At 42.8% G+C, this 23955-nt stretch overlaps 1 protein-coding gene and 1 non-coding gene across 3 annotated transcripts in view; both read left to right on the plus strand.

Moving 5' to 3' along the window:
• The window catches only part of ANXA4 (annexin A4), a 63576-nt gene that overhangs the window by 32457 nt on the left and 7164 nt on the right, over positions 1–23955 (plus strand). For both annotated transcript variants that reach the window (XM_074341274.1, XM_074341273.1), the window contains 9 exons: positions 1087–1174; positions 4467–4561; positions 7680–7793; positions 8642–8732; positions 10393–10472; positions 12576–12632; positions 20233–20326; positions 22681–22776; positions 23693–23751. In XM_074341274.1, the coding sequence (XP_074197375.1) occupies positions 1087–1174; positions 4467–4561; positions 7680–7793; positions 8642–8732; positions 10393–10472; positions 12576–12632; positions 20233–20326; positions 22681–22776; positions 23693–23751 (774 nt within the window). The remainder of the gene's footprint in view (positions 1–1086; positions 1175–4466; positions 4562–7679; positions 7794–8641; positions 8733–10392; positions 10473–12575; positions 12633–20232; positions 20327–22680; positions 22777–23692; positions 23752–23955) is intronic.
• On the plus strand, positions 9155–9232 carry TRNAV-AAC (transfer RNA valine (anticodon AAC)). The gene has a single exon. It is a non-coding gene; the product is annotated as a tRNA-Val (tRNA).

Below are 23955 nucleotides of genomic sequence, written 5' to 3' on the forward strand. Positions count from 1 at the left end.
GGGCCTAGAGCTGTGAGTAGCAACTTGTCAGTCAGATTAACTGACTGTTTAAAGGGCAAACGTAAGAATAAGCAATCTGTTAGCCTAAGTGTGGCCATTTTATTAATCCTTCTTCACTATCCTCTCATCTATAAGCTATTTCAATGTGTGCATGATTCAAGCTCTTTAAAAAAGATATATAACCACAATACCATTATCATACCTAAAAACGACTGTTAACACTAGTTACTTAATGTCGCTAAGTATCAAGTCAGTGTTAAATGTCCAATTGTCTCATAAATGTCCTATTTTTTTTACTGTTTGATTCAGGATCCAAGTAAGTTTCATCCATTATGATTATTGATACACCTATTTATCTCTTTTAAGCTCTGTTTCCCCTCCATCTTTCTCTTTTCTAATTCTCCTTGCTACTTACTTGTTGAAGAACCTAGACCATTCGTCACGCAGTGTTTCTCACAGTCTGGGTTTCGCTAATCACAGCCCTGTGGTGGTGAGGGTTAACATTTTCCTCTCTCCTGTTTACTGTAAATTGGGATTTGGCCCTAGAGGCTTGACTGGATTCAGGTTTGATTTTCCCCTTGCTAGGGAGATAAGACAACTTCATAGGCAGTGGTGTCATTTCTCTTTCCACCCCACAACTTGCCCACCAACTCGAGCCACACTGGCCTCTGTCCCGCTCCTCCCGCAGAAGCCAGTTCCAGCCTCAGGTCTTTTGCATCCACTGTTTCCTCTGCCTGGAACACTTTCCCCGATCTTTGCAGTCAGCTGCTTCCTGTCATTCCTATCCCAGCCTGAACGTCACTGCTCAGAGCAGCCCCTCCAGGACCTCTCTGTCTGCCCTGAAGCACTTCTCACCACCAGCTGCCTGGTGGAATATTAATCTCTTGGCTTGTTTACTGTCTGCCTTGACGAACTTGAACGTCAGCTCCAGGAGAGCATGAGCCTCATGTCTCACAGTCACTGCTGTGTCCCAGCACGTGGAAATGTGTCTGGCCCACGTGGGCGCTCAGCCAACGTTTGCCGCATGAGACGCCTCCATGCTGGTGGGAGGGTACCTGTCAGTTACGTCTCTCTCTGTGTGCTCAGGCAGCCAAGGGAGGCACCGTCAAAGCTGCTTCAGGCTTCAGCGCCTCCGAAGATGCCCAGACCCTGAGGAAGGCCATGAAAGGGCTCGGTAAGTGTCACCATAAGTGTCCCACTGGAGGCAAACACCCCCTCGTGTGTTGTGCAACACAGAGGGTGTTGTGTCCACAGGCAGTTGTGAGTCAGTCTCACTAAGAAAACACCATGGGAACACGTTGGCTTTGCAAAGCAAACTTGGTGGGAGGGCATTAATTACTCACTCTTACTCCAGAATTTTAAACTTAATGCACACTTTCCGGATTTCCCCAATTATTTAAACCTCTTTTGCATCACAGCATTATGAATTTCTAGAACTTTAGAAATGTATTTGTTTTCCAATTAAGCGACGCATGCCTGTAGTGCCACAAGGTTTACAAAACACTTTCACAAGTGTTATCTTAACGGATATACGCAATAATCCTGTGACGTAGCGGGAGCAGCTGGTGCAATTGGTATTTCCACCCCATTTTACAGATGTGAAAGTGAGACTCAGAGAAGGAATGCGCTAAGGCATATAGCACGTAGCACACTCAGCAGAGCCCACCTGAAGCTCGGGCCTCCCAGCTCCAAGCCCATGTTCTTTCCCTGAGTCAGTCCCTCTGCCTGACTGTGACGGGTGTAGCTGGGACGGTACCCACATGCAATGTGTGGCATTTTAGGTGAGAAGGCCAGACCAGAAGAGCTTGTCTTCAGTGCACTGCCCTCTGGAAGCTCCCGAGGGCAGAGTCCTCCAGCCCGGTGGGCACAGCCGTGCCGGGGCACTGCAGGCCACGCTGGCCGGGACCCTGCCTCCAACCTTGCCTGGGTGGGCATTTGGCCAGAGACGTGCTCTCTGGTTCATAGCTGCTATTTAGAATCTCCTCGCGATTTGGATAAAACTGCTTGATCATGAGGTGTTTTTCTCTCCAAAAAGAGCTCATCTTACCTAGCCCCAATGCTACTAACAGCAACAATCACAATAATGGGGAACATTTATTAAGCTCTCCTATGAGTCTAGCATAGTGTGTTACATAGTGTATTCATTCCTTGCTGTACAGCAAGAACACCATCCTTCAGAACGTGGCCCACATGACATTCGGAAATCCCAAAATCAGAATCAGGAGACATTGAACACAGCCACCCCTTTTCAGTGCCTGCTGTGTGGGCTGGTGCCAGGTGGACGGTGAGAGGAGACAAGGACTATAAACCCCGTCCTGTGGTCCAAAGTTCCAACAGTCAGTCGATGGATGCTAGGTGGCCAAGGCATGCACAGAAATGTGATCAGTTCATAATATGATAGCAACAGGAGGGGCACAGAAAAGACCCCATTAAGGGTCAAAGAGATCACATGTCATCTGGGGGCATCAGGCAAAACTTCCTGGAGGATGTAGAAATCGAGATGGGCCTTAGGAGATGAATTGAGCTTATTCAATAAATAAATAAATAGATAAGAGAGGATGTGTTTCAGGTGAATTGGAATAGCATGAGCAAAGGCAGGGGATGAGTGTGACCATCCTCCTGTTTTCCATTTTAGCTGAGGCCTGAGGGAGTTGCCATAAATACATGGAGATGTGGCTTCCATCAGGATGTGCTTACAAAGCGGGAGTTGGCTGGATAGGAGCCTTCTGAGAAGGCAGGTACCACAGGGAGGTCCTGAGGGTGCTACTGATGTGGGAGGATGGCCAAAAGGCATTGGCCAGGAAACCATCAGGATGCTACATAGAGGGGTTAGGGAGACATAAGCCCGTAGACTGGTGACGAAGGAGGTCAGGAGAGAGGAGTGCAGTATAGTTGGGTCAAGTACAGTAATTCAAGAGCTAAGTGTCTGGATTTGGCTGCCTGTATCCTTTCATGTGGGTACTTAGAATAGTGAACGGGGTACTGTGGAGAGTCCCAAATGGCAGACTGCAGCGCCGGTAGTAAATCCAGCAGATGGTGGGGAGCCTTCCTGTATCCTGAGCAGGGAGGGACACCGTGAGAGTTGGTCTTTTCAGGAAAATGAATGTGGCAAGACTTTGGGAAGACCAGTTATGAGGTGCGAATACTAGTTAGCCGACTCTACAGTTGTCTAAGAAGAAAACCTCAACTGGAGTGGTGGTGGTAGGCATTAAAAAGAGGCGACAGATGCAGAAAAGCTTTTAGAGCTAGATTGTGCGTGACTTGACAGGGAATTTGAATGTGAAGGAAGAGAGAGGGTACAAAAGTTAAAGCTATTTTTAGGATTCAAGCCTGATGAACCAGAAAGGGGTGGTACCTTTCACAGAAATGGGGTAAATTAGCAAACTCTCCTGAGAGTTCTGCAGGAAAAAGGATGCGTGTAGCTATTACCCTTTTTTTTTTTTAAAGAGAACAGAGAGTAGGTTTCTAAGGTATGTATTCTTAAAATTTTATAGCTTCTTCCCTATATCTCACATTTTTGTGGATCTCTAATTTTGCAAAGAATAACTGGTGAATCTATATTTTTTTTCATTTCTCCCTGAAATGTTTCAATTAGACTCTCCTCTGTAATTCATCACAGCTCCTCATATAATATAAACAATGGAAAACGGAAAACTCACCCAACATACATGAATATCCAGCTGTTACTAAGATGAAAGACCAACGCGAAGGGTCAGAATAAAGTCTCCCTGTAAAAGCTGCTGCAAGAAGCAGGCAAAATTTAAGCCATTTTAAATTTGTAATTCATAATGAAAAGTTTTGGTAGTGCATTGCATCTTGGGAATTCATGGGCAGTTATAAAAAGGTTCCCAATCAGGGATCAGGAAAGATAGCTTGGAAATGAAAAAAATGTATTTACAGATCTCAAAACACAGTGGATACAGGGAGCAGCTAATTTAAACCCTGTTAAGTGCCAAATCTGTGAATTAAAAGATGGGTTTGAACTGTTTCAAAACTCAGAAAATGATAAAGAGAGAAAAACAAGGAGAGAAAAGGCAAGAACATGGAAGATAAATATGGGCGCTCCAAAGACATGATGCGAATTCCAGAGAGGGGGAAGTGCATGATCACAGATGACATTTATTAGCTATTTAGTAACTGAGCTAAATAATTCACTTAATTGTTTTAACACTTGCAGCAGCCCTGCGAGGGAAAACAGTGTGACCACTCCCATTTATAGATAAGGAAACTAATGCTCAGAGACGTTAACTACTTTGCTTAGTAAGTAAATAGCTAATTAAAGGAGAGACTGAGACTCAAATCTCATGGCTCTTTACCCCCCAAAGTGGACAAACCCTCTGAACAAGAACTTCTTTTCTTAGCAAGCTCTCTGCGTGTGTTTGAGTTCCTCCAGTGTCCTCAGATGAACCCGTTTTTCTCATTTCTCTCTCGAATCACACTCACTCACCATCTCTGCTCCACACCAGGCACAGATGAAGACGCCATCATCAACGTCCTGGCCTACCGCAACACGGCCCAGCGCCAGGAAATCAGGACGGCCTACAAGACCACCATCGGCAGGGTAGGCAGCCGACTCTGTGGCTCCAGGTGGTTGGCAAGGATCCTGACAGGCAGCAGGGAAGCAGGGGCCTCTTCCTTCTTGATTCCTCAAGTAGTGGCCCTTTGTTTTTTGTTGTTAGTGATGGTTTTTAGTGTTTTTTGTTTTTGCTTTTGATTGAACTATAGTTGATTTACAATGTTGGTTTGTTTCTGATGTATTGCATAGTGATTCAATTATACATATATATTCTTTTTCATTATAGCTTATTACAAGGTATTGAATGTAATTCCCTGTGCAATATATTAGGACCTTGTTGTTTATCTATTTTGTATATAGTAGTTTGTGTCTACTAATCTCAAACTCCTAATTTATCCCTACCCTCCCCAACTTTTCCCCTTTGGTAAACATAAGTTTGTTTCCTTAAAAAAATGAAAATAGAGTTACGATATGATCCAGCAATCCCACTCCTGGGCATATATCTGGATAAAAACACTCATTCGAAAAGATACATGCACCCCAGTGTTCACAGCAGCACCATTTACAATAGCCAAGACCTGGAGGCAACCTAAATGTTCATCAACAGATAACTGGCCTTTTTTTTTTTTAAAAAGACAGATCCTTTGCCTTATTTAAAGCTGTTCTTGGAAGGAAAGAAAAAAGTTTCAACATACACAGAAGTCCCTCCACTGTACCTAGCCAGACATGACTTCAGGGAGCTCTTGATTCACAAACTCAAAGCTAAGTTTAGTCTCATCTCTCACAAGTCCTTGCGGGGACTTGGTTGTGGAATGGGCTCAACCTCCACCGTTCTGAGCACCGGGCAGGGCTAAGCTTCCAGTGTTGCTCAGCCTGGTATCTTTTTTTAGGTCACTTGTGGAGGAAGATCCTCCAAACTGACTAAAATATTTAAATCCAGTTTGTTCTAAATAGGCTCTCATATGATTCAGAGTCTATTCTGACTCTTCTACATAAACCTGTTTGTATATATATGTATCTTAGTAGCTTATGCATTCAGAGGTTGTTCAGTCATCATGTTTTCCCCTTCGGGTTTGAATCCCACACCCCTGAGGAACCCCCTCTCAGTCTCATTTTCAACAACTCATTTACCAGAGTCACTCACCCAGTCTTTCCACATCGCTGAAAACCTACCTGCCTGATTAGAGAATCTTTTTATTGAGGAAACATTATCAGTGAGTGCGTCCAGGTCTCAGAGTACTATAACTCCATGATAAGTATTTCTATTCTTGGATATTTTATAAACGTCAGAAAGAGAAAGAAGAACACCATATGCTATCACTTATATGTGGAATCTTAAAAAAAATGATACAAATGCACTTATTTACAAAACAGAAACAGACTCACAGACATAGAAAACAAACTTATGGTTACCAACCGGGAAGTGGGGTTAGGGGTTGACAAAAGGGATAAATTAGGAGTTTGGGATTAGCAGGTACAAACTGCTATATATAAAATAAACAACAAGGTCCTGTTGTATAGCACAGGAACTATAGTCAATACCTTGTAATAACCTATAATGAAAGAGAATATGAAAAGGAAGATATGTATATATATGTATAAATAACTGAATCACTATGCTGTACACCAGAAACTAACACAACATTGGAAACCACTATACTTCAATTTAAAAAATAAAAATAAAAAATAAAAAAGTAAATGCAAAGAAACTAAAACAAAAATTAAATTAAAATTGAAAACGCTAGTCAGACAGGGCTGCTTTTCAAAGACGGGGATTAACCTGTCGGGTGGGACAGGGCTGGCTCACCTTTTCCCCGGAGCATCTACACACAAACCTTGGCTGAGCACCAGTGGAGAATGGGGTTCTTCCCATCAGATTACTCAGACTATCTGCTGAGCATTTTAAAGTCTTCTCCATTCCCAAAGAAATTTAGCGCCCATAAGCATAATGTGTGAACTAGAGACAGAGTATTGCCACACACTTAGGGTTGACGATTCTGCTTCAGAACTAAGTTAATCTGACAGCAGTTTGTTAAGATGACCAACGTCAATGGATTGACTGAACACTTATTTATTTGTTCATTCATCCATTCGACACGTGAGGATGTAACAAAAATATGCACAATAGATTGAAGTACAGTGTTGTGGACTCAGGTTTGTGAGAATCAGAGATCTGAACTTGACAGCAAATTGTCTCCTTATTGCTTGGTTGATCTTAAGCAGGTTCTTAAACCCTCTGACCTGTTCTAGGAGGAAATGTGACTAAATGTGTTTAGAATTTGGTCCTTTGTCCAAATAATTACATTTCTTTTTAATAACTGAGCCTTAAGAAGTGATCATGAATGATCCACAAAGATGCAGCTAAATGCCTGTGGAGAAGAATAGTAGAAAAATAAAAACAGAAAGAAAGAAATTGTATTGTGCCTACATATGGAACTATCTGCAGCTGTTAAGAGTGTTGTAGGTGAATATTGACTTGGAAATATATTCAGGATATATTGTCAAAGGAGCGAATACATTGATCTCAGGACCCCTGTACACTCTTAAATTATTGAGGACTTTTATGTTTTTGTGGGTGACATCTATTGATATCAACCATATTAGAAATGAAAATTGAAGACATTTAAAAATATGTATCTGTTAGCTTATTTTAAAAACAATAATAAATCCATTACATGCAACAGAAATAACATTTTTAGGAAAAAGAGCTTTATATTCCAAAGCAAACCAAAAAAATTTAGTAAGAAGATTGACATTGTTTTATATATTGCAAATCTCTTTAATGTCTGTTTAATGGAAGACGCTGGATTCTCACACCTGCTTCTGCATTCAGCTTGTGGCCATACGTGGTTTTGGTTGGAGTATGGAGAAAATCCAGTCTCACATAGGCAGTTGGGAAAGGGAGAAGTATTTTAGTGTCTTTTCACGTAACTGAAGATCTGTAGATGTGTCAAGCAGCCTTTGGAAAACTCCAGTGTGCAACTGTGAGAGAATGACGGTGTAACATCAGACCCCAGCGTCTCACAGTCTTACTATAAAGGTGGTTTCGCGCACACGGGCCCCAGGAAGGGATCTCGGAGGCTCCAGACATCCCTGGACCACACTGAGGGTGGCAGGTTTAAGCTACCACAGCAGTTAAGCAGAGCGCTTTCTTGCATCACAGGAGCTGCTGGATGACTTGAAGTCGGAACTGAGTGGCAACTTCGAGCAGGTGATCTTGGGGCTGATGACGCCCACCGTGCTGTACGACGTGCAGGAGCTGCGAAGGGCCATGAAGGTGCGTGCCCCTCCCCTCGGCTCCGGGGCTGGCAGGGCCAACGCGGACCGCTGCCGGGCTTTCTCAACACACTGTGACAAGGGCCTTCTGAGAGTGGGGAGGAGGAGGTATAGGAGAAAAATGTCCCTTCATTTAGGACAGCTTGAAAACATGACATTATATAACAGCAATTGTAAGTATACAGATCTTCCCCCCTAAATTGGGGAATCATTTGGTGTTTCCTGGGGCTCCTTAGGCAGTGGTTTTTGGTGCAGCTCCAGAAACTTTCTTGCTGTATTAGAGACTGCTGAGATATGGAACTTTTGACTGACACTTCTGGGTCTGCTGTGAGCTCAAAACTGACCCCCAAAAAGGGTTCTCAGCCTCCTTCGATACCGGATCCACTGTGCCCTGCTCCAGGGTCTACCAGTTTTTAATGACCAAGTATGAAATTCAGAGACAGTGACCCTCCTCAGCTATGTCGATAAATACTCAGCCTTGTGGAAGGGTCTGGGCTAGGCTTTTTGGGAAAACAAAGAGGTAACAGCCTTTGCCAGAGGATTCTGCCCTTCAAAGGAAAAGTACAGGGGGTCAAGGAAGGACTAAGCCCCCAGAGGGCAGAAACTGTCCCTAACCTGGAACAATAACCAACACATAGAAACAGCCCATAAATGTTTGTTATTGCAAATAATGATTATGATAAACACGTTGGAATTTGAGTGGGACAATTAAAAGTGAGAAAATCCGGTTGCTCGAATTCGGTGAGTTGTCTTTATTCTCTGCAGATTCCCGGTTGTGTTCCTCCTATGCCTGGGACTCAACTTGGTAAACTGAGTCCTGACACTCTCTCCTCTGGGTTTTGCATGTAGGGAGCTGGCACGGACGAGGGCTGCCTGATCGAGATCCTGGCCTCCCGGTTGCCAGAGGAGATCCGACACATAAACCAGACCTACCAGCTGCGTACGTAGCATCCTCAGTGGCCCTGGCTGAGGCCCTGTGCTCTGAGAACTAGACTAGCAGCAGGTGGCTATGCACTGATCAGACACTCCTCACTGAAACACTGACCGAGGGGGATCCTCAGGTCCAAGCTCTGCTTTCAGATGGATCCCTGTCTAGACAAATGGCTTTTCAAGTCTTCTCAGGTGCACCAGCCACTCTACTTAGGCTCCCGGGCGAAGTGTTTTATTACCCTGAAAGCTGGAAAGATGTTCCTTATCCAGCAGAGATTCAGAGGGTGGTGCCACCAGTGAATCTCAGCATTCCAGGGAACTGCTGGGAGAAGCTGTCTGGCTCACCATCCTACCTTCAGACTGGACTGAAGGTCCTGCAGCCACCTCAGAGTGACAGCCATTTACCCCCCCTGTTAAAAATCTCCAGAGGACGGCGGGGAGGGTATAGCTCAGTGGGAGAGTGTGTGCTTAACATGCACAAGGTCCTGGGTTCAATCCCCAGTACTGCCATTAAATAAATAAACAGACCTAATTACTGCCCCCTGGCAAAAAAAAAAAAAAAAAGAAAAAGAAAGAAAGAAAAAAAGAAAATCTCCAGAGAACAATACATATGAGGAGCCTTTAAAAGATGCATGCCTTTTTGCCCTAAGAATATAATAATAATAAAAAAAAAAAACGCACAAAGGCTTAGATTCCCACAGTGTTTATTCAGTACTGTTTGTATTAGCTTAAAATGTCCTACAGTAGCAGATAGGCTGAACAAAATATTGTCCACACTGTGGACTATTATGCAGTCATCAAAACATATATTGAAGGATATTATTAAATTACATTCAGCGGTGTGGTAGGTGGGTAAATGAAAAAGACAAATTATAAAGTGATATGCTATGATCCCATTTAAAAAAATTTTTTTTGACTTTTTGTTTTTAGGGGGAGGTAATTAGGGTTTATTTATTTATTTAATGGAAGTACTGGGGATTGAACCCAGGACCTCATGCCTGCTAAGCACCTGCTCTACCACTGGCTATACCCTTCCCCTTTATGATCCCATTTTTAAAGAAAGAAAAATATGCGTATGAGGGGGAAAATGAGGAAGGGTATTCTCCAAAATGTTCTCAATGATTATTATTTCTGGGTAATTAGATTAATGGTGAGGTTTTGTTTTTTCCCCCTTCATTTTGCTTATTTCTTTTCCCCTAAGTTTTCTGTAATAAACATGTGCACTTTGGTAGAAAGAAAACAAAACAGTAAGAGGTTTTTGGTAAGTGTTTAGAGCAGATAATTCTAAACCTTGGGAGTCTGGTTCTCACGCTGGCTCCCCCCACCCCACCTTGCTGATCACAGGTCTTCTCCCCTTGGGGCTGTGATGAACTTGGGCTTGACAGCCCCCTGCTTGTCCCCAGACACGGGTTCAGGAACTCCGCTCTGTTTGCCTTTCCACGTGCAGCTCAGCCTTTCCAGTTCTCCATGTCCTGCAAACCACACTCAGGATAGACCCCCGGACAGTAGGGACCACGGAGTGGGGATCACAGCCTCGCCTTCTGGGTGTCCCATTTTAAGGACCAGAAACATCTCATTTCCCCCATGATGACGGGCTAGACCTATCTTGACCATTTTACCAGAGTTCAGTTTTTGGAAAACTGATGAGGCTCATTTTACTCTCTTGCTAGAATATGGGCGGAGCCTTGAAGATGACATTCGCTCCGACACTTCCTTCATGTTCCAGCGGGTGCTGGTGTCTCTGTCCGCTGTGAGTCACTCCCTCCATTGGCTGCTTTTGATGGGGTTGGGTTTGATTAAGACGCTCACTCTCTCTCCCTTTTTCCAGCCTTTTCTCATCCTCTCAACCTCCCAAATGTGCATATTCCCCTGTGTTTCTCTTGGTTCTCTCTGTTGCTTTATCTTCTCTCCTTTAGAGACTCTGGCTAGTCATGTGTGCCCATCTGTTCTCATTTATACGGACAAGTACCTGATGCATGCCAGGTGCTCCCAACACTTAGTGCGCTGAAAGTGATGAACATGATCAAGAGGCAGCCCTGGGCTTTGAAAGTTTGTATGGTCATCAGGGGATATACCAGGTACACAGGTTGCTATAACACAGGCGTGAAAGGAAGTGCCCCAGAAAGAGGCACAGAGGAAATGGAAGGATCAAGGAGAGATTTTTGTTTGCAGAAACAAAGAGACGGCTTCATGGCAGAGGTGCTGGCTCAGAAAGGACTCGGAGGGTGGCTAGGATTTTTAGAGGCATAGGTGTGGGAGGGTGCGTTCCCGGCCGGAAGAACAGCAGTACAAGACAAGGAGGCAGGAAACACGGGGTGTGTTTGGGGAACAACTGGCCGGGAAGTTGAGCTGGTAATTCTATGAGCAAGGTGGAAAGATGAACCAGGATCCTCTGCTGGGAGGAGTCCACGCTTTCTTTGGAGAGCAGTGGGGAGCCTCTGAAGGTTTGGGAGCAGTAGAGTGATATGACTGGAACTCCTTTTTAGAAGAGTCATGTCATGGCGATGTGTAAGATGAATTGACCTGGAGGCTGGGAGACGAGGCAGGAGGTTCCCTCAGCATTCCAGGTGAGAGAAAAGCAGGACTGCGCTAGTGTGGGAGCAGGGGTGCCAGAAAAGAGAGATGGATTTGCATGATGTTTCACACAGCTTCACAATTTTATCTCCATCCCTGACCTCCTTCCTGAGTGTGAGACTCTCGTTTCTCACTGCTTTTTAGATGTTTCCTTACAGATATTCTGCCGTCACCTCAAATCATTCCTGCTGAAGGAAACCCGAACTCATTTTCCCTCCAAACCAGCTCTTCTTCCTGGCTTGTCTTTTTCTCTTAATGTTGTGGCTGTTCTTCCAACAGCCAAAGCAGAAGCTGGAAATCATCTCCGACTCCCACCTCGCTCTGTCTCCGATATTTACTTAACAATGCCGGCCTGCTTTTTTTAAGTTTTATTATTGAAGTATAATTGATTTACAATGTGTTAGTTTCAGGTGTAGAGCAAAGTGATTCAGTTATACACATACACATACTATTTTTCGGATTCTTTTCCATTATAGGGTTACTACAAGATATTGAATATAGCTCCCTGTGCTATGCAGTATACAGTAGGACCTTGTTTATTTATTTTTTATGTAGTATTTAGTATCTGCAAATCTCAAACCCCTAATTTTTCCTTCCTCCCTCCCTCCGCCAGCCTGCTTTTCTGTTTCCTACTGTCTTTTCTTGTCCTCCCAGATTTACCCCTGCTGAGCCATGCCTAGACCATAGCACACTGGGACAGTATAGCAATAAAACAGTCAACAAACCAGAGGAAAGTAGCCCATTTTGCCACTGTTTGGCAGTCGTCCAAGGCTTCAACCCTGCCCTCCCGGCGAGCTGGTGTTGGAGAGGGATGGGGCACTTTTAGGGGCTCCTTAAGCCCCACATTGGTCCCTGAGTCTCTTGATCTCCTCTCTGCCCAGCCCCTGTTTGGCAGAATTGATTTCTGTAGATTTGCCAGTTAGGAAGACAGACGCCAGCTGGGGAGACCCAGGAGCAGGGGGTAGGTGGGAAGAGGGGGGGTGGTAGTGGTGGGGGCAGTCACCAGGCTGCATTTGTCCTCCTGCCCCTTTCAACTGTCAGAGACACCCACATAACATCAGGGAGCCACCCTGGGCTCACCCTGGGCTCGGTCAGATCAGAGCCATGGGCATAATGCAAGCACATTCTAAGACACCTGTCCTCTCTTCCTAGGCTGGAATCATGACCCCTTCTGTTTGATTACCATGTCCTTGGGTTCCCAGGTATTCTGTCTTATCAGAGCCCCCAGATCTTCCTGGATGCTCTCTCAGTCTCTTTGGTTTGTGTTTCTCATCCTCAGGGTGGCAGGGATGTAGGAAATTATCTGGATGATGCTCTCGTGAGACAGGATGCCCAGGTGAGTTGAACTGCAGCTTCTTTCTTCTCTTTGACCAATAAGACAGGCCCAAGTTGGGGGACACCCTCTTCTCTTTCAGTGTATGTTGGCCAGGCTGGGATATGTTATGAAAAAAGATTCTCACAGATGACCCTTAATAGCAGAAGTTTCTCACAGAGATACGTGGGGCTGGGGCGTGGCGTGGGCATCGTTATATAAGCATCCCTGCGTTCCATGTTTCCTAACATTGGGACCGTGGTATGGCTGCCCCATAGAAGCCTGGAGGGTCTTCTGAATCACTTGGAGGTAAAGGGACCTGCCTTCGCTTTGTTGACCTCAAATTTTTACCTCCCCAAAGGGAACATCGGATACAGCCTATGTAAAATGGCTTGGCACAGTGGGTACCCTGTTGGGTAAAATTAATGCCAAACCCCAAGAGGCAGTTGCTTCCCTGGCACCAACCCCTGGTGTATTTACTGTGGCTAGGTAACACTAATAATAATAGCTAGTAAAATCATGAGTCCTTGCCAGATATCAAACACTGTTCCCAGCTCTTTGTATGACATAAGTCATCGCATCCTTGCAGTAACTCTATGAAATAAGTATTGCTATCCCCATTTTATGGACAAGGAAAATTGAGGCTCAGAGAAGTCAAGTTCCTTTCTCAAGTTCACAAAGATAATAAATGACAGAACTTGGATTTGAACCTAGGCAATTTGGATCTAGACTCTATACTCTTAACCAATATACAACCTTAGAGAGAGATTGGTCCCATTCAGTATGTGAGGTAGGAACCTCTATGGATTCTGGAGGAAAGAACCTTTTGCTTTCACTAGAAGGGAGAGGAGTAGATGGGTCCTAAGAGTTCTGAGGACTCAGGGAGGCCTATTGCACCGAGGAGATACAGGAAATTGCCTTCAGTCCAGAAGCTTTGAGGAGGGAGAGGGTACTGAAAACAGTGTAACTCTCTGATGCTTATGTGAATGCCAGCTACCTCAAGGAGAGCATTTTGGGACATGCTGGAAGGAACCTCTATAGCCCAGGGAACCCCATATTTAAATGAAGAGTTAATAAGGAATTTATTTCTGAAACATTATATCCATGATCACTTTTTTAGGCATTGACTAGGTGGAAGACTTGTTTTTTTCCTTACAACAAATCTGTGGAGTAGATATTATTATTTCTGTTTTATAGATTAGGAGACTGTTGCACTGATTTAAATAACTTGGACAGAAATCAAATAGCTGATAGAACTGGGCTCTTTGAATCCAGATCTGTCTGATTTTTTTTTTTAAACCATGCAATTCATATTACAAAGCTGTAGTAATCAAAACAGTAAGGTATCGGCATTAAAACAGACACATAAATCAATGGAACAGAATAGAAAGCCCAGGAATAAATATATGGTCAATTGATTTATGAAAAAGGAGGCAAGAATATACAATGGGAAAAAAGATAGTCTCTTCAATAAATGGTATTGGGAACACTGAACAGCCACAAGTAAAAGAATGAAACTGGACTGCTGTCTACACCATACACAAAAATTCACTCAAAAATGGATTAAAGACTTGAGTGTAAGAAACCATAATTCTCCCAGAAGAAAACATAGCTGATAGGCTATAAGACTTAGGTCTTGGCAATGATTTTAATCTGACACCAAAAGCAAAACTAAAAAGTGGGACTACATTAAACTAAAAAGTTTCTGCACAGCAAAAGAAACCATCAACAAAATGAAAAGGCAACCTACTGAACAGAAGAAAATATTTGCAAATCACATATCTGATAAAGGGTTAATATCCAAAATATACAAAGAACTCAAACAACTCAAGAGCAAAAACCCCAAACAATCTGTTTTTAAGATGGGCAGAAGGTCTGAGTAGACATTTTTCTAAAGACATACAGACGGCCAACAGACACATGAAAAGATGCTCAACATCACTAATGATCAGGGAAATGCAAACAAAACCACAATGAGATGTCACCTCACACCTGTCAGAATGGCTGTCATCAAAAAGACAACAAATAACAAGTGTTGACAAGGCTGTAAAGAAAGGGGAGCCCTCATGCACTGTCGGTGGGGATGTAAATTGGTGCAGCCACTATGAAAAATAGTACGAAGCTTCCTCGGAAGAATACAAATAGAACTACCTTGTGATCCAGCAATTTCACTTCTGGTATTTACTGGAAAAAAAAAATGAAAACACTAACTTGAAAAGATACATGCGCCTACATGTTCATTGCAGTATTACTTACCATAGCCAATATACGGAAGCAACCTCAGTGTCCATCAATAGATGAATGGATAAAGAAATTGTGGTGCATATGTACAATGGAATAATACTATTCAGTCACAAAAAAGAGTCAAATCTTATCATTTGTGACAACATGGATGGACCTTGAGGGCATTATGCTAAGGTAAGTAAGTCAGAAAGAGAAAGACAAATACTGTTTGCTCTCACTTATATGTGGAATCCAAACAAACAAACAACAACAACAACAAAACAAGCTCATAGATACAGAGAACAGATTGGCGGTTGCCAGAAGCAGGGAGTAGGGAGTGGGTAAAATGGGTAAAGGGGGTCAAACAGTACAGACTTACAGTTATAAATAAGTCATGAGGATGTAATATACAGCATGGTGATAATAGTACACTTTTTTAAAACATTTTTTATTGATTTATAATCATTTTACAATGTTGTGTCAAATTCCAGTGTTCAGCACAATTTTTCAGTCATACATGGACATATACACACTAATTGTCACATTTTTTTCTCTGTGAGCTACCGTAACGTTTTGTGTATATTTCCCTGTGCTATACAGTATAATCTTGTTTATCTATTCTACAATTTTGAAATCCCAGTCTATCCCTTCCCACCATCCGCCCCCCTGGCAACCACAAGTCTGTATTCTCTCTCTCTCAGTCTATTTCTGTCCTATATTTACGCTTTGTTTTTGTTTGTTTGTTTGTTTGTTTTTTAGATTCCACATATGAGCGATCTCATATGGTATTTTTCTAATAGTACAGTTAATAACACTGTATTGCATATTTGAAAATTGCTAAGAGGATAGATCTTAAATGTCCTCATCATAAGAAAAAAAATTCTGTCACTGTGTATGGTGACGGATGCTAGCTAGACTCACTGTGGTGATCACTTTGCAATATTCACAAATATCAAATCATTACATTTTACACCTGAAACTAACATAATGTTCTATGTCATTTATACCTACATTTAAAACAAAACAAAAACCATGCAATTCACCAAATAAATATTTTGAGGTTCTTCAAGGAGCACAGTTCTTGGAAGTGACCAGGTGAAAAGTGCTTCCAAACAAATTTGGGCTGGAGGAGGTTGGACTCAGGGAGTGGAACTCAGAAGAGGGTTTTTCTGGATCCTCCGAGTCTTACGAAGAGGCCAGGAATTTAACAACTTCAGCCAAGGTTTCAGCTCTTCTTCCAAGATAAGGCAATAGGAAAACTTGGTCAATCTATGCTACGTGCATCAGTAGCAAGGGACGTTTGCAAACTTTGGGAAGTATGGCTGGATTTTGCCGTAGGAAAGTAAATGAGTCTGAGGTGAGAAGAATTATCAGGGCAGGTGGAATAAGGTGGTAATTTATTATAACAGGAAGAAAATTAAAAATACAGTGAGGCTGTTATCTAAGAGTCTGATTTTATCTATTCTTGGGATGAAAACTGCACTACAGGAAGTAATAGGTAGTGTTCAGAATTCCTGCTGTAGAAAGACATTCATAACATATGAAAAATGCCCTTTGGAGCTTTTGTTAGAAGATGGCACATATTTGATTCCCTTGTGAAAAACAAATTGGGAAATACAAAAATAGAGAAGAATCTGCGTCAACACTGGAAACCATGGAGGAGGGCCATTCAAATGCCAGATAGGCAGCAAACCTGGGCCAAGGACACAGGGGGGCCATTCCTGCCCCCAGAAAAGAGGCTAAACCTCCCACACCATCACTCCCCTCCCCAGCTGGAAGCAGGCACAACAGCTTCATGGAAATGGGGTGGGGGGAGGGGGGCTCCTCAGGAAAGACTTGGGCTGCGTCTCAGCTGCCCCCGCTGGACTGGCAGCAAGTGCTCCTGCTTGAAATTCAGCCACATGAACAGTGAGGAGCTCTAAGAAGACTCGACTTCACCTCGTTCTGGGGGAAAAGCCAGGTCCGGGTAGACAGTGCATCATTTAAAGATGGAAAGAGCATGAAAATCAGCAGATCCCAAGTCAAACGCTGTGTGGCCTGGGAACAAACCGAGGCACTACGGTGAACATGGGACTGTAAGGAAGAGACAGATTCCAGGTCGCTCGGGATCCTGGCGCAGACGAGAGCACAGCCACTACCCAGCAGAGCCCAGCCCAGCTGGCACCCGGGACGCGGCTGCCCTGCTGCCCCTGTGACGCTGGGCGCAGAGAAAGCAGCTGTTTCTGCACTCAGTGCTCAGAACAGCGGGCACTAAGAATGGCTTGAGTCGGGCATCGCGATTTTCTTTTCCTTCCATGAAAGCACGTTGTGAGGATTAAATGAGATACGTGTATAAGCACATGGCAAGCTTTGGGCACAATGGAACTGACCAGGAGAAGGTCCCCTTCCTGGAGGTGATCCATCAGTAGGTCTGTCTGGGGAGGACTCTGTAGAAGTCGTTGGTCAGGTGTGACTTGCTTGCCTGGCTGAGCTGCTGAGCTGGTATCAGTGGCCTGTGTCCTCTCAGGACCTGTTACTCCGTGGGGGGCCTCTGGCCCATGTTCAGAGCAGGGCCCTAGGTGGGGGTGAAGAAGGTCCGGAGTCACCTGGTCCATGAGTGCTCGTGCTGTGAGGACCCTTCACAAGGAGCAGGAGGTGGTTTAGTCATTTTGGAAGGAACGCCAAAGGTTCGCTCCTGGCACGTGTCCAGTAGGTGAGGGAGAAGTCAGGCCCCCATGTGGAGCCCCTCGATGGGCCGACCATAACCCTATAAAAGACCGTCCAAACCAGGGCAGTTGGGAGCAAAGGGGGCTGCTGACCGCACAGGGGCGGCAAGTATAACCAGGGCTGTTACAGCCTCCTTGCAGGTGGAGAGTGCATTTTGCTATTTCCTAAGGTGTTTAGGGTTGAGTGTCAAACAAAAGCTGTCGATCAGTAGCTCTCAACCAGGGGCAGTTGTGTGTCCCTCCCAGGGCAAGTGGCAGGGTCTGGAAAGCAGGCAGGAAAGTGGGGTGCTGCTGGCAGTTCGTGGGTGGAGGCCAGGGCTGCTGCTGCACACCCTCCAGTGCACGGGTTGGGGTAGGGGGGTGGTCCCAAATGCTGACAGGGCTGAGGTTGACAGACCTGCTATGGAAGAATTATGGCTTGGGCGGGGAACAAATGAGAGAACAATGAATTTTAATTAAATGAGAGCTAAAAAAAATGCAATGAGAAAATGATGGAGATAAAAATGGAGCTGGATGGAGGGCAAGCAGAGAGAAAGAGAGGGCTAGAAGAGTGGAGGAGAAATGTTCTTGGATGAAGCAAGGACAGACAGAATCTAAATGTTTATTAGAAGCAGGAATGATCAGAAATGACATTGCAGAAAACAATCATTGTTGTGGGCAGTGATACTGAAAAAATCTCCAGAGCTCAGAAGATGAGGACAGAGCAGTCAGAGAGGAGGAGGACTACAGGGGAAAGACAGTGGCGATTAGACTCTGAGACAAGGAGGGTGTAGACAGACTTGCCCTAATATATGTTTAAATGCATAATAAAGGTAAAAATAAAGTGTTTGGTCCTGGTGTAAGAACAGAAAGAAGCCAATGGAAGGATTAGAAAGTCTAAGAGCAGAACCACGCCTGTGTGAGAAGACACAGGGCATGTTTCAAGTCACTGAGGAAAACACAGATTACTTAGTGGAGTTGGGACAATGGGTTAACCATTTTGGAAAAAATAAAGTTAGATCCCTACTTTCACTTTGCCTCATAATAAATTCCAAATAGATTGACATTTTTAATGTAAATAAAGTGTCATTAAGGTACTGTCTTAAAGAATAAATTTTTTCTTTTTAATCGGAGCTGGGAAAGGATTTTGTATGCATTTTCTTTCAAGGCAGAAGCCATAAAGGAAAAGGGTTGGTAGTTTGGCTGTATTAAAAAAAAAAACAAAAAAAAACTAATTGTTTTAGTAAACATTACCACAAGCAGAATTAAAGATCAAATGATAGAATGGGGAGAAGTTTCACCCTATGAATTATAAGCTTAATATATGAAGTATATAGGTAAACTTCATTCAAACATAAATTTGATACCATGAATAAGAATGCCTCATTTCTTAAAAAAATAAAAAAAGACAATGGACATTAACAGGCAACTCAAAAAAAGGAAAAACAGAAATGAAACGGCAAATACACCAAAGACTGTCCAGCCTCACTAACGATGTTAAAAATCCGAACGCAAAAAGATACCATTTTCTACCCATTACTAAAACTTTACTCTTTTCAAGTTCATTTTTAAGGTATTTTACAGAAGTACTGTACTGTGACAGATGGAAAGTTCGCTCTTCACCCACGTGCTCTACTCACTGCTGCTGTGTGACAGACCACCTCAAACTTAGTGACATTAATCCACCACCATTTTATTATGCCCATGGATTCTGTGGGTCAATAATTCAGACAAGGCACAGCTGAGACGGCTTGTCCGCGCTCTATAGTGTCTGAGGTCTTAGCTGGGAAGATTCGAACAGCCAGAGGTGACGCAAATGGCTGGAGGGTTGGAGGCTCCTTCACTCCTGTGTTGGTGTCTGGGCTGCGATGACTCAAAGGCTGGGCTCATCTCTGGGTCTTCAAACGGATCTCCTACATGTGGCCTCTCCAGGGGCTGCGTTTCAAGAGAGGGCGTCTGGAAAGCCAGAATTCCATGAGAATGGAATTTCTTCACATCCTCATCAACACGTGTTATTTTTGGTTTGTTTGTTTGTTGTTAATAGCAGCCATCCTGATGGGCGTGAGATGAGATGAACAGTAGTTTTGATTTCTCAATCATATAATTAAAGCAACCAAAATCAATTTCTTATATTCCTTCCTGGTTGGAATATAAGCAGTTACTAAAAGGGTCCTGGTTCTACTGTGAGACCTGTTGTCTCAAGCAACTCGCTGATCATTACAGAGAGACGTTATCCAATAGAACTTTCCACAGTGTTGAAAATGTTCTGCATCTGCCCTGTCCACTGTGAGTAGCCACTAGCCACATATGGCCACTGAGCGCTTGTAATGTGGCTAGTGTGACTGAGGAGTTGAATTTTAAATGTATTTAATTTTAATTAACTTTAAATTTTAAATAGCTGCATGTGGTTAGTGGCTACTGCATGGGACAGCCCAAGTCCAGGGCATTCTTTTTAGCTTTTAAGACAGAACCATGCAGTCTGTAAATAGGAAGCTGCTGGTGTTTGCTCTAACTCTCAAGGAGAGATCAGAGTCCCATTAGTCTTCTATCTAAGGAAAAATCCTGAGTCATTTCCACTCACTGCCAACACCACTTCCACCCCTGTCACCAACAAAATAAAACCAAGCCAACTCCGCTCTTTGAAGTTCTGGAAATATTTGCGTAGGTCCTGGCACATTCTGTGTTGTGTTTTAAACTTGTGCTTTGCTTGGCTTCAGGATCTGTATGAGGCTGGAGAGAAGAAATGGGGGACAGATGAGGTGAAATTTCTAACTATTCTCTGCTCGCGGAATCAAAATCATCTGTTGCACGGTAAGCGACTTGCCTCATCTTCCAAAGAAACTGTTTGAAAGATGGTGAAAAATTCTATTACCCATAATTGGTAACCTTTTTTCCTTTACTCAGGACAGAGACCTTAATTGTACTGAGCTTTCCTAGATGTCTTACCTTGGAAATTTATGAGTACAAGGTACATGAGGGCCAATTCTGAGAGATTAATTATGAATAACTAGCAGATAGACAACGTATTCATAGAAGTTTGACATTCCTGTGTGGAGGAAACTGACCTTCACATAGGCAGTCCTTTTTCTAAAGCAGCTCCACTGAAATTTAGCTATATTAAAAAAAAAAAATCTTTAGTACTTCAGCAAGCAATAAAATAGAAACATTGCTTGACATTTATTCCTATGTAACATCCAGGTTGTAAAGCTAATAGAAGTGATTTCTTTAGCTGGTATGTTGCATAAGATGAATAGTGGATAATTGCACATTTTATTTCCTATGTGTAGTGTTTCTAATTGGCTTCTGATAATGCTGGTCTTTGTCATGTGCTTTTAACTTCTTTGGGAAAAAAGATCCTATACAGTTGTAGAATATTTGGTGTCAGATTTATTTTCTTCTTGTAAACAGCAATAAAGGTTTAATAAGATATTTCATCTTTTATATAAGCTCTTTAGGTCTTTACTGCTAGATCCTAATTTTACAAACCTCACTAGGCCCTTATATCACAATTTACAAAACTTGCAGGAAATTTGAGAAGAATGAGTTTGCTAAATTGGAAACATAAACAAAGTAATTGAAAATTACAACACATTTGGAAGTTGCAATTATTTCAGATGTGCCACAGTGACAGTAGGTGATTAATAAATGCCTTGGGCTCTCATCAGATGCACCAACTTCTGACTAAGCTCCCTATTTTTTTGCCTTTCCTTGCCTGATTACTCACAACACAAATCTCCCCCTGGTGGTGTTTTCTGAGAATTGCAGAAATCCAGAAACAATGCAAATACATTTTTAACAATTTTCACTTCCGGGAGAAAAAATCAGTAGTTGGGCAGTTATAAAACATCTGCTTGTAAGCCACTGGAAGAAAATCTTTGAAACATTATTTGGATAAAGAAAACATAATTTTCTTACCAACCAACAGTAATAGTGAGGATTCAAAACAATTGTTTTGTTAATTCTCTTCAAGGTACAGAGCTAAGCATATTGTTAAGCATTGTTTGTTACAACATCCCAAAAAAGCAGCTGTATTTTCCTCAATTTGCAGTGGAGAATACTGAGGCTTAGATAATGTGTCAATTAGATTTTTTAATTTCAAGCAGTATACACTGAATACTTACATAGGAGAAGAGGAAATAATATAGAATGAGACAAGAGGGAAATGGAAAATACTAGTGGCCCATTGAATTGAACAGAGAGCTAAACAGCTCCAGAAAGAATAGAAATCAAGGCAGTTCTGGGGATCTCGGTAGAAGGGACTCATGGATGTATTTGTGAGACAGAGTTTCCTAAAATCCAGTCTCCATTAAAAATGCTGATTCTCGAAGCCCCTACTTCAGACTGGCTGACTTAGAATTTCTGAGAGTGACACCCAGGGAGTCTAAGAGGTTTCCAGGTGATTCTTATGTTCTCTGAGGGTAAAGATGACTCGGTGCTCTTGGCCATCCTCATGGTCTGCTCAATTGAAAAATTCCCAGGAGGGTAAGACCAATTTGTCCTGGTCGGAGGAACTGGTCACTCATTTGTTGGAGCTTATGGGGTATCCTTGGATTGACAGCCCTTTGAGAATCACTTTGATGGGGCTGGGTAGCATCCCAAAGAAGGCAGGTAAAACAGATATCCTCTCTAAGAAGGCTCTAGAAGGAGGCAGCAGGAGAGGAAAATATGTCCATAGTATTCAAAAATACTTGGTAAAAAAGCAGAGAACATTTAAATTTTCTTAAGATCTATTAAAAGATGCAACCAGCTGTTATCTAATGTGACTCAGTTTTGAAGAGGTAGAATTGCTCTAGTTCTGATGAGCCAAAAGGAAGATGAACATACAGGTGACTGCAAAGCCAAAATTAAAGAGACATTCTGCTTGTTAAGGAAACCAAGAAAATCTCTCCCGAGGTTATCTCCATTTTAAGTGTGAGAAAACAAGGTCCCACGTAAGGAAAGGATTTGCCGGACGTCCTCCAAGACTCATGATATTCCTTCCTCCTCTCCTTTGGCGCCTTCTACTTGCCATATGCCTCCTGCCATATTGCTAATTAGTTTCGTCTTGAAATATACCAAAGAATAAATAGTGTGGTCTAGTTAAAAGATACTCATTCTCTCTGTAGATTTTAGTTTCCTCTATTTTTTTTTTATTATTTATAATTCCATTTTGTTACTGTTTGTAGTGTTTGATGAATACAAAAGGATATCACAGAAGGATATTGAACAGAGTATTAAATCTGAAACATCTGGTAGCTTTGAAGATGCTCTGCTGGCCATAGGTAAGCTGGTAAGAAATGGGAAGTGGAGAAACACACATTTATAGACTTTACTCCTTATTATCAGTTTGGTGCCATGTTGGCTGTAGAAATTTTTTTTCGGGGATAAAAAAAATTGTTTAAATCACTCATGATGTGTGATCCAGAATTTTAAGCAAGAAATGTTAATATACAACTTGATTGTAATTGTACCACGTGGCTTTATATATTTTATGTCCTCTGTTCCTTTCTATCTCAGTACATGGAAAGGGTAATCTTATACTAGCTGCATCTTGCAAGTCTGTGAATGGTTAGAACTAGTAACTGTTTCATGTGGTACAGATCATAATAGTCTTTTTGAAACTACATGCTGCCTGTTGCTTTAATGGCCTTTATTAATTATTTCTCCAGGAACTTGACAGTAAATTGAGGGTACTCTCTATCTGTGAACGGGCATAGCCTATTGTAGGGAAAATGGAGTCACTCAGGCTCCCTGGCCAGACATCCGGTGCCCAGTGACTCAGCTATGTTGTCCCACACGCGCAGTACCCATGTAGTGTTAGCATAATTTGCACTACGCAAGCACACTGGTTAGCTCCTGGGTAATACTTGGCTAGATGCCGGCTTTGTTTGCCTTGATATATAAGGCAGGCGGGACTTTCTGCCACCACCAAGGCCACTGAAGCCTGTGTACTGCTCGAGAATAAAGACACGTCAGAGGTACATATGGCTCCGAGAGTTTCTTCGGTCTGCCCGAATCTCCAGTGAGCCTGCCCAGTCTTGAGCACTTGCAATACACCTATGCTCATAAAACACTGGCTCAAATTTTTCGACAAAGCAATCAAGAGATACTACTTCATACCTTGTAGAAACAGAGGGAACTACTGTCACTTTCTTCTCGTAGATTTTATCTGTAACCTTTTTTATTATCTCTTGACAGTAAAGTGCATGAGGAACAAGCCTGCATATTTTGCTGAAAGGCTTTATAAATCTATGAAGGTAAATGGCCTCATTGTTAGCATCTGAATGGCTCTGCCGCGTCTTGTGTCCACCTTCCTATGTTTACTTATATCCCTCACACGAATTAGCCAAAATCAGCCTGAACTATTCAGTTCAATTTTTCCAATACTTCACTGAGTGCCTGCTAATAATGATGCTGGGTATTATTTATTACTTATAATGTGTGATCACTGTGGCTGATGA

This window comes from Camelus bactrianus, chromosome 15 (genome assembly GCF_048773025.1).
Source record: "Camelus bactrianus isolate YW-2024 breed Bactrian camel chromosome 15, ASM4877302v1, whole genome shotgun sequence".
NCBI lineage: Eukaryota > Metazoa > Chordata > Mammalia > Artiodactyla > Camelidae > Camelus > Camelus bactrianus.